The sequence below is a fragment of the Hibiscus syriacus genome, unplaced genomic scaffold (genome assembly GCF_006381635.1).
Source record: "Hibiscus syriacus cultivar Baekdansim isolate YM2019G1 unplaced genomic scaffold, ASM638163v2 tig00000002_pilon, whole genome shotgun sequence".
NCBI lineage: Eukaryota > Viridiplantae > Streptophyta > Magnoliopsida > Malvales > Malvaceae > Hibiscus > Hibiscus syriacus.
Window position 1 is genome coordinate 1,543,842 of NW_024061752.1, and position 16,829 is coordinate 1,560,670.

Sequence of the window (16,829 nt, forward strand, 5' to 3'; positions counted from 1 at the left end):
CCAAAATCAAAAAGTGCCCCTTTGCCTTAATCAAAAGCAAAACTGTTCCTTTCGATTAAAGTTCATTTGACCTAATAATGCTATATATGATTGCTCTCATCAGTTCTCTTGGTTCTTTTCAAAAATGCATACAAATCTAACGTATTTTTTTCTTCATAATTTATTCATGAATTAACTCGAATTTGTTTACAAGTCCCCATTGCTATCTGCTCATAGGACTTGTTTATTCATCAATGATGGTTCGATCTTATCTCTGGAAATCTTTCTGAAATCATTGAGATATTATGATTGCTGCGGTTTCTATTGAAAACGATGTGTTCTCAATCTACATGCATCAACAATTCGCTGCGTTTTTGGATTGCCCTTCCTGCAACCCTAATGATTAGATAAGTTTTCCCATCTTATTCTTATATTTTTTTTTCGGTAATTTTCTTTCAAATCTACGTAGGATTTATTTTGTTGTAAGGGTAGACTTTATGCAAATAGAGTAAATGACTCAGTTCAAGGGCATGTGATTAGGGACGTCACCTATGATATAAGCACATGTACGAGCAATGATTATTAAAATATATATAAGTACATTTCATAAAACATGTGTGTTTTTTTTTAATAATTTTGCTTAATTGTCAATTTTGGACTTCATTTTTTGTTTTCGTATTGTATATATATAAATAAATGTATATGGGAGTGTGTAAATAAATGTAAATAGAAATTATAAAGTGCAGCTTGTTTGCTGCAAAAGCATGTGAATAGCAGGTTACAGGCTCATTACCCCCAAGCCAAATTGGTTTAGAATGTTGGATGTACTTTTTAATTAACTATATACAGATAATTTTATTAATGTATTAAAATATAACAGTAGATAATTTTTACTATGATAGTGGAAGTTATAGCGTTTAATAAACATGTGTATACAATGCTTTATTATGATGAGTATTACATTAAATATTTATTTTTATATATAAAAAATACTTTATAAAAGCATTTTGTCAAATAAAATCCTTAATTTGCGTATACTGTCCAAAGAAATTTAAGGGGAAATAATGGCATGAAATCTTTCTGAAGTTCCAAAATCAACAGAGAGATCATCAAATTCCAAGGCTTTAGATCTCATGGTCCCGACTCCAAACTCTGCATATGCGAAATATGATCATTTGGTTAACACGCCAGAGATTCTGCTATTTTCAGGCTCTCCATGCAATAGTATATGGCAAAACTCACGACATAATGCTTTCAAAAAAAATATTTCACGAGATGATGCACTGGCCAGATTAATTGCTGAGATAGGGTTAATTCTACAGTCCCCACGTAGGTCGCCATGCCGTCCCCGCAAACTGTGGTGAGATGAGGTAGGTCGTCATGCACGCCCGACGACCAACAAATTTAAACATACAAGAAGGGTAAATGAAAGTAAAGAGTTTACCTGAAGATTGTAAATCAATTTTACCAGAAGAGGAATGCTGAGAGTCAGCCATATGCGGGGAGCAGGAGATTATTTGGACTTGAAGTAAACATAGGTTTTAGTGGCGAGCTGGAGCAGGCGTGGGCAGAGGCAGAACGTTGGTCGCTGGGCGTGCATGGCGACCTACCTCATCTCACCACAGTTCGCGGGGATGGTATGACGACCTACGTGGGGACTATAGAATTAACCCTATCTCAGCAATTAATCTAGTCAGTGTAGCATCTCGTGAAATATTTTTTTTGAATGCATTATGTCGTGAGTTTTGCCAATTATATTACTTTTATTAAATTCAAAAATATAATGCGGTATTATAAAAACTATATTTTTTTATAATACTAAGGTGAATATAAGACATTATATACTAAAAAACTCTCAATCATTTGATAATAAATATTCATATACTTGACATACATAATACTCGAACCCAAAACTTCATAGATAATAACATATCCTTAATCACTAGTATTCTTAATTTTTTAGAGCGAACAAACGTCATTATTTATTAACTGGAATTTAAAAAAATTGCCCTAACAAAGTGGAAGTGTTGAAGTCTTTTAAGGCAGCTGGAGCGAGGAGGCGGCCGTCACAAAAGGGAGAATACGTGGTGCCAGTGCAACTCAATTGACAAATCTAAGGTTTTAGGTGTTTAATATAATACCACTCATCAAACCAAAGTGATTTATGTTTTGTCTTTCTGTTTTATTTTATTTTTTTAGGTTTTTCGAGGTTAAGTTCGTTGATGTCACGACAATCTTCGCTTGCTTACTGTAATAATTCGCACAAATTTTAAGATCTCATGAAGATTTTTCCAGTTCCTGGGTCAAATAACTATATAAATTAATACTATCCTTGAAATAAATTTTCATTTAATCTTGAACTTTTATATTTTTTTACAAAGATTAAGAAGGTAATCTTTACTTTTTATTTATGAAAGTAGAAATTAAATTTAAGCCAAATGAATAATACTATCACGTTTTAACAAAAATAGTAGTTAATTATATAACAGATTAAATTAATCGGTTAATATATCGGATACTAATGATTAATTAAAAAATATAATAATTTAATAATTAATATACAATAAATTAATAAAAAAATTAACTATTTAAGTTTATATGTTTATAAATAACCCGTGATGCATTTTTCTTATTATTCTCTTCTTTTTTTTATCTTTTTAATTTTTAATTTCATATACTTCTTATTTTTTTAGATTTACAACCACCATCACCTTATATGTTCAGTTCAAAGGACTTATTAATTTATATGTTACCTTGTATAGATTAAACAACAATATTTTTTATTTTTTCAAATTATTTAGTTGGAGTTTTTAATCATTCTTATACAGGTATCTGCTATTTTTCTCTGCGTGCAAAATTTAGGGAAACGGTAATTACTTTTCCAAACGTAAATGCCTTTCATTTTTCAGCATATAGTTGGTTGAGAAATTTTCTAAGATAGTTCGAGGAAGTAATTAAACCTAAAATCATGCCTCTAATCGTAATTTTCTTGTAACTTTCCCTTGGTTGGCCTCATTTGGCTCAACTACCGGCGTCAAAACCTTCTTTTTCCATCTTTTGAGAGACAATCAAGGAATTGGATTTTGCACATTGATCCATCCCTTCTCATATATATTGAGTGGAATGTTATTTATTATTAAAATTTAGTATCTTTTCACTTTTACGTGACTTTGTTTATGAATGTATGATTACGAAAGAGATGATAATACTGAAATTTAGAGGTTGATGTACACTAGAGAGAAAATAGTATGTAGCATATATGTTTAGTGATGTTTGAGTATTAATGAGTATATCGAAAAATCCGAAAATAATGAATTGCATCCTAGCCCCTGTTAATCTATACAAGGTAACATATAGAACTCGGAAAAAAAGTTGATTAAACGAGGCAATAATGATCCAAATCACCTAATGAAGAAAAAGAATCATCCTTGATATCTGCTTGATGTTGATTCTCTTTGCTGTCATCGACGACGAGTTGAGCTCCGGTCAGCTTCTTAGCTCTTTCGGCCTCGAATTCCCAATCTGTTCTGATCAGAACCAGTAACATGGTGACCATACACGAGACTTGAGCTGCCAACATTCCGAGCCACAGTCCTTTGAAATCGTATCCGGCGAAGAAACTTAGCCACACTGCCACCGGCATACCAACAAGGTAAAAGCAACCGAGGTTTATGTTTGCGCCTTCTTTCGGCCTAGCTGTGCCTCTTAAAACCCCGCACCCGGTCGTCTGCGGGCAGTTCCCGAGTTCGCACAGCCCGATTATAGGCAAAACGAGGGACGTTAATGCAACGATCTCTTTGTCACCTGTGAACATGTTAGCCCATATGTTTCTCACCATTATAGCAAAAACGAGCGCTGATAAGCCCAGCATGAAGCCACAGTAAAGGCCTACGAAGGCGGCGAGTTTGGCCTTTTTGGGCTGGTTTGCACCGAGCTCGTTCCCGACCCTCGTCGAGACGCTGAAGCTTAGTGAAGATGGGAATATGTAGATCAACGCCGTCGTTTGAATCAAAATCCCCATGGAAGCAACTGTGGCTCTGGGGTTCAAGAGCAAGCCACATAAGAGAATCATGATCTCGTACCACCACCATTCCAGGCAGACCGAAATGCAGCTCGGGATGGCCAAATTCAAAAGCGATTTTCCTTCTTTAAAGCACTCGACCGACAACCCTCCCCATGTCTTTTTGTGGACACCGAAGTAGAGGATGTAGATTATCAATGAGGCCACTAGGTTGAAGTTTGTCCAAACACCGCTAAGAGCAACTCCCTTGATGCCTAGTTTAAGGTGTGATACGAGAAGGTAATTGATTGGTAGGTGGAGAAGAATTGATAAAACGGCACAACATGTCAAAGGAAGAGTTATGGATTGTGTTCGCAGATAGATCCTCAACGGGTGCAAAAATGATTGGACTAAAAGGTCAGGGAGAGAATAAACAAGATACCATTGTGCTTCCATGGCTATAGTTTCGTCCTGGCCACAAAGTATCAATATTTTCCTCATGTTGATCCACAGAATAGAAATGGGCAGCGATGAAACCAGAAGCAAAAGCACCGTTCTCTGCAACGTGATACCAAGAACCGTGTATCGTTTAGCACCAAACGCTTGTCCGCAAATTGATTCCATTCCCATGGCAAGACCGGAGAGAATGGAGTAGCCGGTTATATTAGCAAAGCCAAGGGCGAGGGAACCGCCCGCCAAGGCAAGCTCGCCGAGGCGGCCTAGGAAAAGCATGGAAATCAAGGAACGGGAATATAAAATGAGCCCTGTTAGTATCATAGGGACAGCAATATTAGCAATGGCAATGGCTTCCTTGATTGCAAGAGGGAGAATCGTTGAGTAACACTTGGATTCATGCTTATATGTTGGGCTGGTAGGGATGAATGGTTCGTAAATATTGGACGAACCTTTCGAGTGTTGGACCGAGAGAAGGTAAGGGAGGTCGGAATCACATTTGCAGGAGGATGTGAACTGGCACATTGTTTTGTGTATGTAAAACGCTGCCAGAGAGATGATTGGGGAATGGGAACTAATGGGTTTTATAGTGGGTTTTGTGAATGTGGTATTGCTGACTATGACCGGCATCGGGAGTCAACCGAGAACCGGCGTCTAAAATAGAAGAAGGAAATTTTACTTTTTGTTTCTCAGCTATGATTCTAGAGTAATGACTCCGTTATTTGTTTCCTTTTTCTTTGTTTGCTTCAGGATCCCAGGTATACACTCGTCATACCAACTTCGAAAATGTAAATAAAGTCGTTAATTTTTATTAAAAATAAAACATATTTAAAATTATAATGAAGTTAAAAAATTTAGAAACATAATTAGGATATCTTCTTTTAACTATTGATGCAATAAAATAATCAATCGAGATCATTCAAAAACTATATAAGGGAAATATTAAAACTCATCCAAGAAACTCAAACAAAAGATAAATACGAATAAATGTGATTGTATCTATAAACGAATCACAACAAAGTATTAAACTACTGAAGGATCACTAACAACAGTAAATCAAAATTGAGCATTGCGAGGAAATTATATATGAACACAAACCGCATATTCAAGTCCAATCTGATGGTTCAAATCAGGAAAGAATAACAAGATAACAAACAAGTATCATCTTAATTAGTCGATGTGTCATAAAATCTAACCCTGACAAAACGATCAAACAATAAAAAATGTGTCATGAAGACAGAGAAAAATGTAGCATAAAGGAAGAATTATTAGAAACTAAAAAAAAATACATAAAACGTAAATATGCATATAAGAAAGTAAATGAGAAACAATGAATACATGTGGTAAACAACCAGTACCAAGATTAATGTCGTCGCCTATTAAATTAAAATAAAAAATAAACGGGAAGTATAGGTGAGATAAAAAAAGACGTTAACCAACTTTGAATATATTAAAAATCGAATCAGGATAATTTCTTAAATAAAAATAAAGCATTACTATCTATACATCTCAAATTTAAAATATAAAATTTTAAATTTAACATGAAATGACTTATAGATATGAGAATATTATATTAGATCATTAAAATAACTCATAAATCATACAATTAATCAGACACCCAATACTCATATATTTTACCATATTTCGACTATGGTTATCGAGAGAAGAATATTATCATTTATTTATCTGAGTTTATCGTCTTATCATCGCTAACATTATGATTCATCACCTACCGTATGTTGAAGTGATATTTATGCCATCAAAGTCAATTGTAATATTACCATAAATGTATCATCACACATGATCACTTACATATCCTCACTAATGTATAGAATTTATGCCACTAGTCACATCAAAATATACAAAAGAGAGTATAGTTTCAAAAATGCTGCTGTGGACGTTTTCGGGTACAAGCTGTAGCGCATACCGGAGAATGTACTGCCTTAAATGTCCTAAAACCAAAGGACAAAAGAAGTAAGAGGTTGAGATTCAGTGCATATGTACCAACAAAAAAGCCTATTAGGACCATTAACATTGTCCCGATACTAAATGGACTTCCTTACATATTTTTCACGGAAGGCTAGTGTATGAACCTTTTGCCACCCTTAATTTTGTTCAAGGTAAGGAAATGGTAAGCCTCGTCATATATTAAAATTGTTTATGAGATTCAAACTCTACTATTCATTATATTAATGATGTCTAGTCGATTTTTAAGAAGGGTTTACAGGAAACAGGAATGAACATATAATTTTATGTTAGAAGTATTAGTTTAAAATTTTAATGAGAATGAATTTATAAAATTTAAAGGTAAATGAAAATATATTATCAATAGAAAATAAAAATAAATATTTAAAATATCTAAGAAATTAAAATTTTTAAAGAGACTGTTAACCCCTCGATCATAGGGGAGCTTGTAGTTGAGGTTATTGTTGATTAATGTTGGTATTGTGTAGGGGAAAGGACAAAGCAATGGAACCCATTTTGGATTGTGTCTGGAATGTTTGGGAAATAGCCTAAAGTCAAAGTCAGCTTTTGTTGGGGCAGTCCTGGTCTTACACCACAAAGATCCTATAAACCAAACAACATTGGTTGGTTACATTGCCAAGTGGTTGGCAGTGATGGTTCCACATATCAGTGGGTTGGTTCTAAATATTTCTAGATTCGTATTATATATATTTATATATATAATAGGAACGTAAAAATATTTTTTTGAGTAGAAACACATATGTTAATAATATAAAATTTCGAGTAGGATAAGTAAAAATAAAATTTTAAGATGAGCACAATCAGTAAAATAAATAATTAATCGAAAAAAATTAAATTTTAAAATAAACATATGTTCACTCTCAAATATACGTACATCTATCATTATATATATATATATAGCTTTCAAATTGGTTATACGAATTACTATATATATAATTATTTTAAAAACGTGTGGAAAATTCTTCAAAATGGAAAGTTTGCAAAGTAGAGTTCCCATTTCGTTCAGAAAGTGTTGTATGCTAATTATTTTAACGTATCCATAGTCATAAACTCATCATATAAAATCTATTTATTAATACTACATAAAATTTAGAATAATAGTCACAAATATAAAAAACATAATTAATAATAACTTAGTTAAAGTAAATCTAGATAAAATCGTATATGTTTAAATATAAATTGATTTAAAATTAAACTCGAATCCATGTATGATATTTTAATTGATAAAATTCACACATTCATGCCCAGGTCGATGGCCAAAGACTAGAAGAATTACAGAAGACTTAAGGTTTTTTTTTCCATTAATTTTTGGTTCAAATTATTTTTGAAGTCCTTTTTAGTTTTGAAATTGAATAAGTTAAATTATGAGTCATTTTTTCTTCAATTTGAAGACTTCTTAATTCCCCATAAATTTTAAAATTAAATAAATTATAACACCATACTTTAATTTTTAAAATTTTAAAAATTAATTACTTAATAATTAGATTTTATAATCTTTATTTTATAATTATTTCCTAAAATTTCATTTTGGCTCTGTCTTTATCTGTGATATATATATATATATATATGGATTAAGATCTATTTACACGTAGTGTAAATATATTAGTTTTACACATTTTTAGAACCGTTTAATTAGGAAAATTAAAGGCCGAGTATAGGGGTAGGATGCAATTACACCCAACATACAAAATAATTGTATTACACCTTCTCAGGACTGTTGGATGAGGAAAATAAAAGGCTGAGATTAACATTAGAAAATGAGAAGATATTCACTGGAAAAAAAAACGACACCTTGTTAGGACCGTTGGATGGAGAAATCAAAGGCTTATAATAACAATACGAAATGAGAATATATTCATTAGGGGAAAAAATGAGTTAATCTCAACTTTTGATTTTTCTCATCCAAGAGTCCTAAAAGGGTGTAAAACTCTTAGTTTTACATTTGGTGTAAGTGGATCATAACTCAATATATATATATATATACATGGATGGGCATTTGATTTGAATTCGATGAGTTTTGATATGACCCAAACCTATAATGTCATGTGTTTTTTTTAATTTAGGCCAGATCGGATCAGATTCATATTTAGGGTGAAAATATTTAACCCGAAATAAGATAATAATATAATTATCTCTTAAATATGTAAGATAATTATAATAATAAAATTTTTATATATTTTCAACTAAATTAATATTTTGTATAATAAATAATATATATTTATATCGGAACAAATATAAATTTTAATCTATAAATTGATAAATAAAAAAATATAATATTAAAATAAAATTTAAAGCGACTAAAAATCCTCCAATCCAACCATGTACATCTATATATAACCCTTTTATAACGTTGCCATAAAACATGTTGAAAATTTTGGGAAATTAGCGAAGATATTAATAGAAGTTTCCCTACAATCATGAGAGAAACGACATCACTGATTAACGAGTAAACAGCCTTTGATTGCTGAATTCTTTTATTAAGTCTTGCGAGCCAGCCGATGTGGTTCACGACGGATTTTTTTTTTAAATTTTGAACGAAATTAAAGTTATATCATACATTTAATTAATGTCTATAGTACTCGATCTAGATTAATCAATTTATAAATCAAATATTAATAATTAAATAAAAATAATAATTTTTTTATTAATTCTCTCTTTTACATCATTGTATATATTAAATTATATTTGGATAATAAAAAGTATTTGAAAATTTTCTTTGACCTTCTTCCACTATAACGTGAAAAGAATTCTTCAAAATTTTCATCTAGAATATTTAAGAGAAATTATTATTTTTCTTAAGAGTGTATTTGGATGAAGATTTATTTAAACTAATTTAAAGCTTTCAGAACAATTGGGACTGAATAAACGTGAGTGTAAAAATAAAACTGAAACCAGAATAAAATTTAAACTTAAAATCCTCACATGATATTTATGCATGATAAAATTAAATCCAAATACCAAATATTCCCCAACCTTCAACCTAACCATTAGACCAATAGTACAGACTAAGTGATTTCAGTATTTAAGAGATTGATATTATTCCTTGAGGTCTCGGGTTCTAACACGACATTTGCAGAGGTATATGAACGTTTGTTGTCAAATGATTGAGAGTGTTTCAAATAAATACCACATTTTATTCAAATATAAACTGAAAACTTACTCATATTATTTACACATACTGATTTTGATATAGCAACTAAGAACTAGGTTTGAACACTTGTGATTGTCTTTTCCTAAGCGATCAAGATAGACACATTCCCATTTGACATAGTAATCTTTGTTAAAGGCCAAGGCATCGTTCGGTGTCTTGCTTTGTTAGCTTAGCTTTCTTTCTTTATTAAAACCCACATTCCCATTTGGCCTCTACTCCCAACATGAGACACACCATTCAATGATATTTACTACTACTATTTATTAAATTAAGGATTAGGGTTTGAATGGTTTCTTCTTTTTCCAATCAGTTAGTTGAAAGAGAGATCGACCGAATGTTTTTCCAACTTTCAATGGTTTTGAGCGAAGTGAAGTAAAGCATCTTTGACAAATAAGAAAAACGATCTATTCAAGTTTTAATGCCTGATATCTAAGAGGTCTTGTCTTCATTTGGGAGCTACAACCATGGAGATGGTGTGCTTCATCCTCTGCTCTGATTTTTTTTTCCTTTAAAGCAAAAGGTGAAAGAAAGATGTCACGTTATCATATTTGTTAGGATATGTCATATTGATATTGCTCGAGAATTATTATTTTTTGACACGGTGAAAAAACCAATACATTTTTAAAATTTTGTTTTTCGATTCTGAATAAATATAAAGATAATTCTTTACATTTGTTGAAAAATGAGAATAAAGTCGTTAAATAGATGCTTTTAAATCATGTATATGTTAGAGGTAATGGATTTAAGCCCTACCACGCAATAATTTTTCAGCACTTGTAGCGACCACAGTTCCACTCTTTAGGCACCTAAGAGGTAGTTTTAGACTTGTTCTTCCCTTGTACTCAATGGTTAGATGCTTTTCACTTGTCACTTTGGTCAAGGTTTGAGACCAGGTCAGCGAAGAAAAGAGATGCTCCACTAATATAAAATATTATATTAAATAAAAACTAAAAATATATGTATGATTTTTGTATTTTAATTATATTCGGACACGACAAATGTGGGGAAAAAATAATGTAAGTGGGCTGACGGGGTAAGAGGGGAAGAAAAGACACCATACCATTCAGTGACAATAGACACTGTTTTCTCTTCTCTTCAAGTGTTTCCCTTAATGCAACAGCTTTTATTTATCTGTACCCTGATTTGCTCCGTAAAAAGATAGTGTACACTCTCGTAGGAATTAGCACAGATATAGTAATGCTCTCTGCTCTCTCTGAAAAAGCTGTCATTTGTGCACTTATGTAGACGCTCTCCCGAGAGATGTACTCTGCTTTTTCAGTAGTAACCTTTCAGGTTTCTGCCTTACACTTGATTGATGCAAAATTAAAATGGAACCAAATCCAACGTTGTCTATGGGTCAAAAATGGATAATTCTTCAAATCAAAGATCTTTCCTTCTTTAAAAGCTGTTGGTGAGGTGATTTAATGGAGATTCCAATGCCTCTAAATTAAGTGCGGGGCCATTGGCAATCAGCCTGATCAAAACCTCATCTGAATATATGGCAATGAGCCTGATCAAAACCACACCAGCGACCCTGTGCTACAATCAGGCTCATTGCCATATATTCAGATGAGATCTTAAAAGCTCCCTGATCGAGCTAACATATGAAATTCTAAATTATAAGCAGGGGACGATTAAGAAAACACGATAGCAGGGATAGCTAATGAAATGAAACCAAGCATAACCAATGAAATGAAACGAGTTCGGTGTTTTAAGTAAACAGAATACATCCATTGCACCTAAACTAGATGGAAATCTAGCTTTTTTAAACTACTACAGCAAGAGGTCAGAATCCAACACTTTAAATGTAATTGCAATAACGGTTTTGTCACCAAACAATGCTTTCCAACTGGGTTCTGCCACAAACACAAAGGTCTTCCCCTTCAATGCTTCTCTAGATCCTAATCATTCTTCTGCTGCAGGTGATTGACTGCAGTTTATATGGAAAAAAATATTAAGTCAAACCAAATCTCCAAAGCAAGAAGTCAAGAACCATAAAAGATAAAAGTAAAACTTATTGATCATGACGATACAGACCTGCGATCTCTCTAATTGACTGGGCTTTCTGCTTCACCACCATTGGGACTGGCCCTTCTTTCTGGCATTGAACTTGGGCCGGAACCATGGCCATTCTCTGGGCAAGTTCTCTCCCTTCCATATGGGCTATGGTCAACTCCACGACCATTGCCGGAAGTGGGCCTTTCTCTTCTATATGGACTGCGACTAGGGGGGCTACCATCATTTTCAGCACTTCGCTTCTTTCTCCTGTATGGGCTATGGCTAGGGCCTTGCTTATTCTCAGGGCTGGCCCTCTCTTTCCTGTACGGACTTTGGCTGGAGCCACGAGCATGGTCCGAGCCAGCCCTCTCTCTTCGGGGAGGACTACGGCTGGTGATCTGGCCATGCTCAGGGGTACCTCTATCTCTCTTATGGTGACTCGGATTGCGGCCACGACCATGATCAGGGCCCCCCCTCTCCTTCCTATATGGACTACGACTAGAGCCCCGACCATAATCAGGGCTACCCCTATCTCTTCGGTAAGTACTTGGAGATCGTCTTCTGTCACGAACTCTCTCAGGTGACCTACCATAAGTTTCAGTGTACCCATTTCGGCGATCATTGTCATCTCGAACTGCATATTCTACCGAAATAACTCTATCCATCAGCTTGCTACAAATAGATCAGAGACCATGGTTCAGGAAAAATAATAAAGTTTACTGAAAACCTTATAAATAAAGGAGTGAATAATTGGCAATTCTTCTTGGGAGGCAGGCGTTTACCTCATATTTGTAGCCTCCAATGCTCTGATGGCATCATCCTGGGAATCATATTGTACAAATGCAAAATTCCTTCTGATCCTTACATTTACCATCTTTCCATAAGACTCAAAGTGCCTTTCTAAATCCCTAGTTCGAGTGTGATATGGATCAAAATTGATGACAAATAGAGCCTTTGAAGGTCTTGTATTGGCTGCAGATCTTCTTGAACCAGCCCCACCCCACCCTCAGGCCTTCTAACGCCTCGCTCATGCTAGAACAAAAAAGTAAAAAGGAATTTATTATGATGAGAAAGCAAAAATAAAAATAAAAGAGAGAGAGAGAAAAGCAGTTTAATGATCTCTGCCAAAAGCAACAATACCAAATCATTACCTTTGTCCATTCAACACGAAGCTTACGTGACCAAATTCTGTTCGATCAAGTCCTCAGATAGCATCTTTAGCATCTCTCTCGTCTTCCATATAGATGAAAGCAAATCCTACACACCAGAAAAAGTTGGGACTCATTAGGAGTTTCACAATAGCGGAAAATGATTAACTAAGTTAGGACGAATCCTCCCACCAAAGGGATCTTCTCAGTTGGCATTTACTCTTCAACAATAAACAAACCACCTAAAATGTTGTCCTAGGACTAAATTTTGGCAAGCTCCTAACAATCTATAAACTAAGACCAGTGAAAGTAGTAACAGACCTTTTGTGATGAACTAAGTGATGTCAATGAACAAGAATCCAAAAATGGATCTCAGATTCTCAGGTAGGTCAAGGAATTAGTGTGCCTTCTCCATATTTTCAGCAGCCTCTGCCATTAGGTCAGTAATGTTTCTACCTTCAAACATGTCTCAATTTGAGGGCTGGGAAAAAGTCATGAGGAATGAAATGAAAAAATGCTCGAGGAAAATGAGGGAGGATCCATGCCATTGCGGATTAAAGTGACTCTTCTTGAAAGCAAGAAGAGGAAGCTCGTCACATGCATGAAACAGAACTCTGAGGAGCTCCTCAATTAGATCCCAAGAAAATCCTGCGCCAAAGAAAATGTTGAGTGTGGGGGCTTATTTTTTTAAAAATAGTTTTTCCTTGAACATCCTGGACCCCCAGTAAAACTCAACGAAGGATGATTGATGTTACTGAGTCGTGTATTATGAGATCATACTATTGTGCTGTGCAGCCATCTTGATAGGGGCCAACACCTTAATGCTCTGGAAGTAAGGTACTGGATATTCCTCATTGCAGCAGGAACTTTATCTCACCACGAAATGTGCATGCATATTGCTATATATTTTAAATTTTACAGGCACTTACAATTGAAGAGTGTTATCCTTGCGTTAAATATTCAAATTAAGCTAGTTTTTTAATAGAGTTCCAAGATTATATTTGCAAAATTAAAGTTCAACACCAAAAAAAAAACTTGGTTTCATTTACACATTGAAACTAAAAACCATGTGGAATAGATTTTAACTGTGATATAATTAATACGGAAACAGCATTTTAAGGTCAACATAATTTCGAGTTTTGACACCTTTATAACCAACGCATCCAGCTAAATAGCATGAAAAAATAGTATAGAAAAGGGAGCAGAGAATGATGCTCATAATTCTCACATGGAACCAATAACCAATAACGTAGATAATGAGAAACAATACTTACCAGACTTCATATCTACTCTTTCAACTTTGTCAAATTTTTTGAAGAGTCGTTCCAAATCAGACTGGCGTGCATCGTACTCAGAGTTTCCACAGAAAATGGGTTTCATGTTGCCTGGGCAGAAGATATGACAACTTTCCATCAATATTTCACACACACAGATACATGTATAAAAGCACAAACAAACTTGTGAAAGAACAAGTCAAAACTAGAGCGTGAACTATCAAGCACTAATGCACTCTAACATCAACAAAACAGAATGAGAAAGGCAGCAACATCAACAAATATATGAAAGCTATTTAGTAAACAAATAGAGAGCAAACACAAGATAACTGACAAGGCAAGGGGATCTTCCAGACTAATTGAAATATAGAATTGAGGTCATTCCATAAACAGACTCCAGAAGAAGAGACTTTCTCTAAATGATCATTATTTCTATTCTGATTCATCACACAATAAAAAGAAAACTATCAACCGCGGAATAGGAACGATGTTTTCGAGGTATTTGAAAAGAAGAGGAAGCTAAAAATAAAAATATAGCTACTGGATCTACATCAAGAAAAAAAATGAAACCAAACAGCGACCAAATCTACAATAAAAATATACAAAATCTGTGCTCAAATCTCCTCTTAGATGCTAAGATAATAAATAAGGTGAGATAAAAGATTAGAACTAAACAAATTAAATTAAAGGAATCATAAAAACTAATTGTTCCTTCATTTTCAAGTATTTTCATGGAAAATAAATCAGACGGCTCCGAGAATAAAAATTAAATAGAATTTGAACACATAAACGATGGACAGAGTACGGAATTACCTTCTGCAGCAACGATTCCAGAAAGAAACAATCATGGAAAGTTAGAAACCCTAGTGAAGGAGCCTTTCGATATTTTTCACGAAATGAGCTAAAATGAGCTCGTGAGTCAATAAATAGAAGGTGAAAATGACGTTCGTTTATCGAAAGTCCCCGGTTTTGAGATATTGTGGAAATGGCCTTAATATATTAAACAAATTCTAATTTGACCCCAATACTATTAGATAGTTCATTTTAATTAGGGATAATTTCCAAAACTACACATCAACTTTGATAAAATATGCAATACAATACATGCAATTTTTTCATGTAATCATCTGTATTGATTTATTGATTGATTAAATCGAACTGAATATTATAAAGACTTGATTTTTAATATATTTTAATAATAAGAATAGTAAAACATGCGTAGTTACACGTTGAAAGAAAAAAATTCATGCATGAATTTTTTTAGAACGAGTCATGACTCTGAATAAATATATTTACTTAAAATGCATTTTTTAAAATGTTTGAAATAAAAAATATTTTTTTTCAAAGCATAAACATATAAATTTGCAAAAAATAAAATAAAATATAGAGAACAAATTAAGATAGCAAATTCAATTTGTTTATTTATTTATAATAAGGATAATGCTCAGTTCTAAACCAAGCATAGGCATAATGTCAAATTACATGACCAATATAAGGACACAACTGCAACTGCAAGCACACATATGTAAGAAGAGATAGTTGTATATATGCTCAGTTATAAACCAAGCACACACACATTTATAACATTACATAAACCAAAATAAAACACACTGCAGACCCAAGTCTTAAGTTTCTTAGGAATATTATTCAGACTTAAACCAAAATAAAACACACATTTATTGGAGCGGCTTCTTGTTCATGAATGGATTCAGATGTCTTGAAGCAACGGTGTCACTCGAACTGACCATCGAGGTTCAACAAGGAAGCCACAAAAGCTTCTTCGGAATCCTGCAACAATAAGATGGTAAACGAAAAAAGGAAAAAAAGTTATTGATGAAGAAATAAATGTGATAGTAAATAGGCTTGAGTGATGATAATGATGATGAGAACTTGTCTGATCGTTTGATGAAGTATCTTCAGCAGCAGTTGGGGCAACTTCTGCGGGTGGAGCATCATCGTTCACTTGGAATAAGTTGATGAGTTGGTCAGGGTCGATCACTTGTTCATCTCCCTCGCTTTGCTGCTATATATATATATTACAACAGATGAATGAGAGAGTGTGATTACTTGTTCTATGATAAAGAAAAATGTAGTTTTGGAAATTATATTTTGCCTGATTAGTGTTCCCGGTGAGGTAGGTTGGGTCGGATTCAATGGAATGATTCGCATCCCCGCTGGCAGAAGCAGTGTTGGGGTTGATCAGCTCTTCAAAAGCACTTTGAACCTGCAGTGGCATCAATATCGTTAACAGAAGGTTGTAGAAATGGGGAGATAATTCAAACCGAATTAAAATAATGCACTTGCCTGGTCAAGGTCTTGTTCATTCCAAGCAGCGTTATTTTCATGGGACTCGTTGTTGAAAATTCAATATTAGCCTAAATAAGTTCACACATAAATTAATTTGATGTCATTGCTTACATCAATTTAGTTTTGATGTCATTGCTTACATCAATTTAGTTAGGTGAAAATTAAGTATTTTTCTCATGTTTTAATTTCAATGGTTTAGATTATTTAGTGCTTATTTTAATGAGTGGTTTACATTGTTTCTTGTAACCTATAAATACCGTACTTGTATTTGAATTTTATCATCCAACAATCAAAGCTTAATTATAAGCATTTGAAAGCTTTCTTAAGAGTTCTTCCCTTTTGCAATTTTGTGAGATTATTCTAAAGAGTTTTTTTCTTCTTCTCGATCAATTAGAGTTTTTACTCTATTTTCATTCAACAATTGGTATTTGAGCCACGTTTTAAGGTCTCTTGAAATTATGAGTATGCTCTGTGGCTACAGTTTTTTAACTGATCTTCCACATCAGAAAATATTTCTTGAGTTATTGTCGGGG

The 16,829-nt window shown here is 33.6% G+C and overlaps 1 protein-coding gene and 1 pseudogene across 1 annotated transcript; both read right to left on the minus strand.

Moving 5' to 3' along the window:
* Positions 1-3,355: 3,355 nt before the first annotated feature.
* Positions 3,356-4,957, minus strand: LOC120169405 (protein DETOXIFICATION 49-like). The gene has a single exon (XM_039177836.1). The coding sequence runs from the start codon at positions 4,955-4,957 to the stop codon at positions 3,356-3,358; it is 1,602 nt and encodes a 533-aa protein (XP_039033767.1).
* A 6,401-nt stretch (positions 4,958-11,358) lies between these two features.
* On the minus strand, positions 11,359-14,110 carry LOC120211328 (annotated as a pseudogene).
* Between the last annotated feature and the right edge of the window lie 2,719 nt (positions 14,111-16,829).

Excerpts from the sequence above, each read along its gene's own strand:
- LOC120169405 (XM_039177836.1), bottom strand. The coding sequence starts at position 4,957 with ATGTGCCAGTTCACATCCTCCTGCAAATGTGATTCCGACCTCCCTTAC.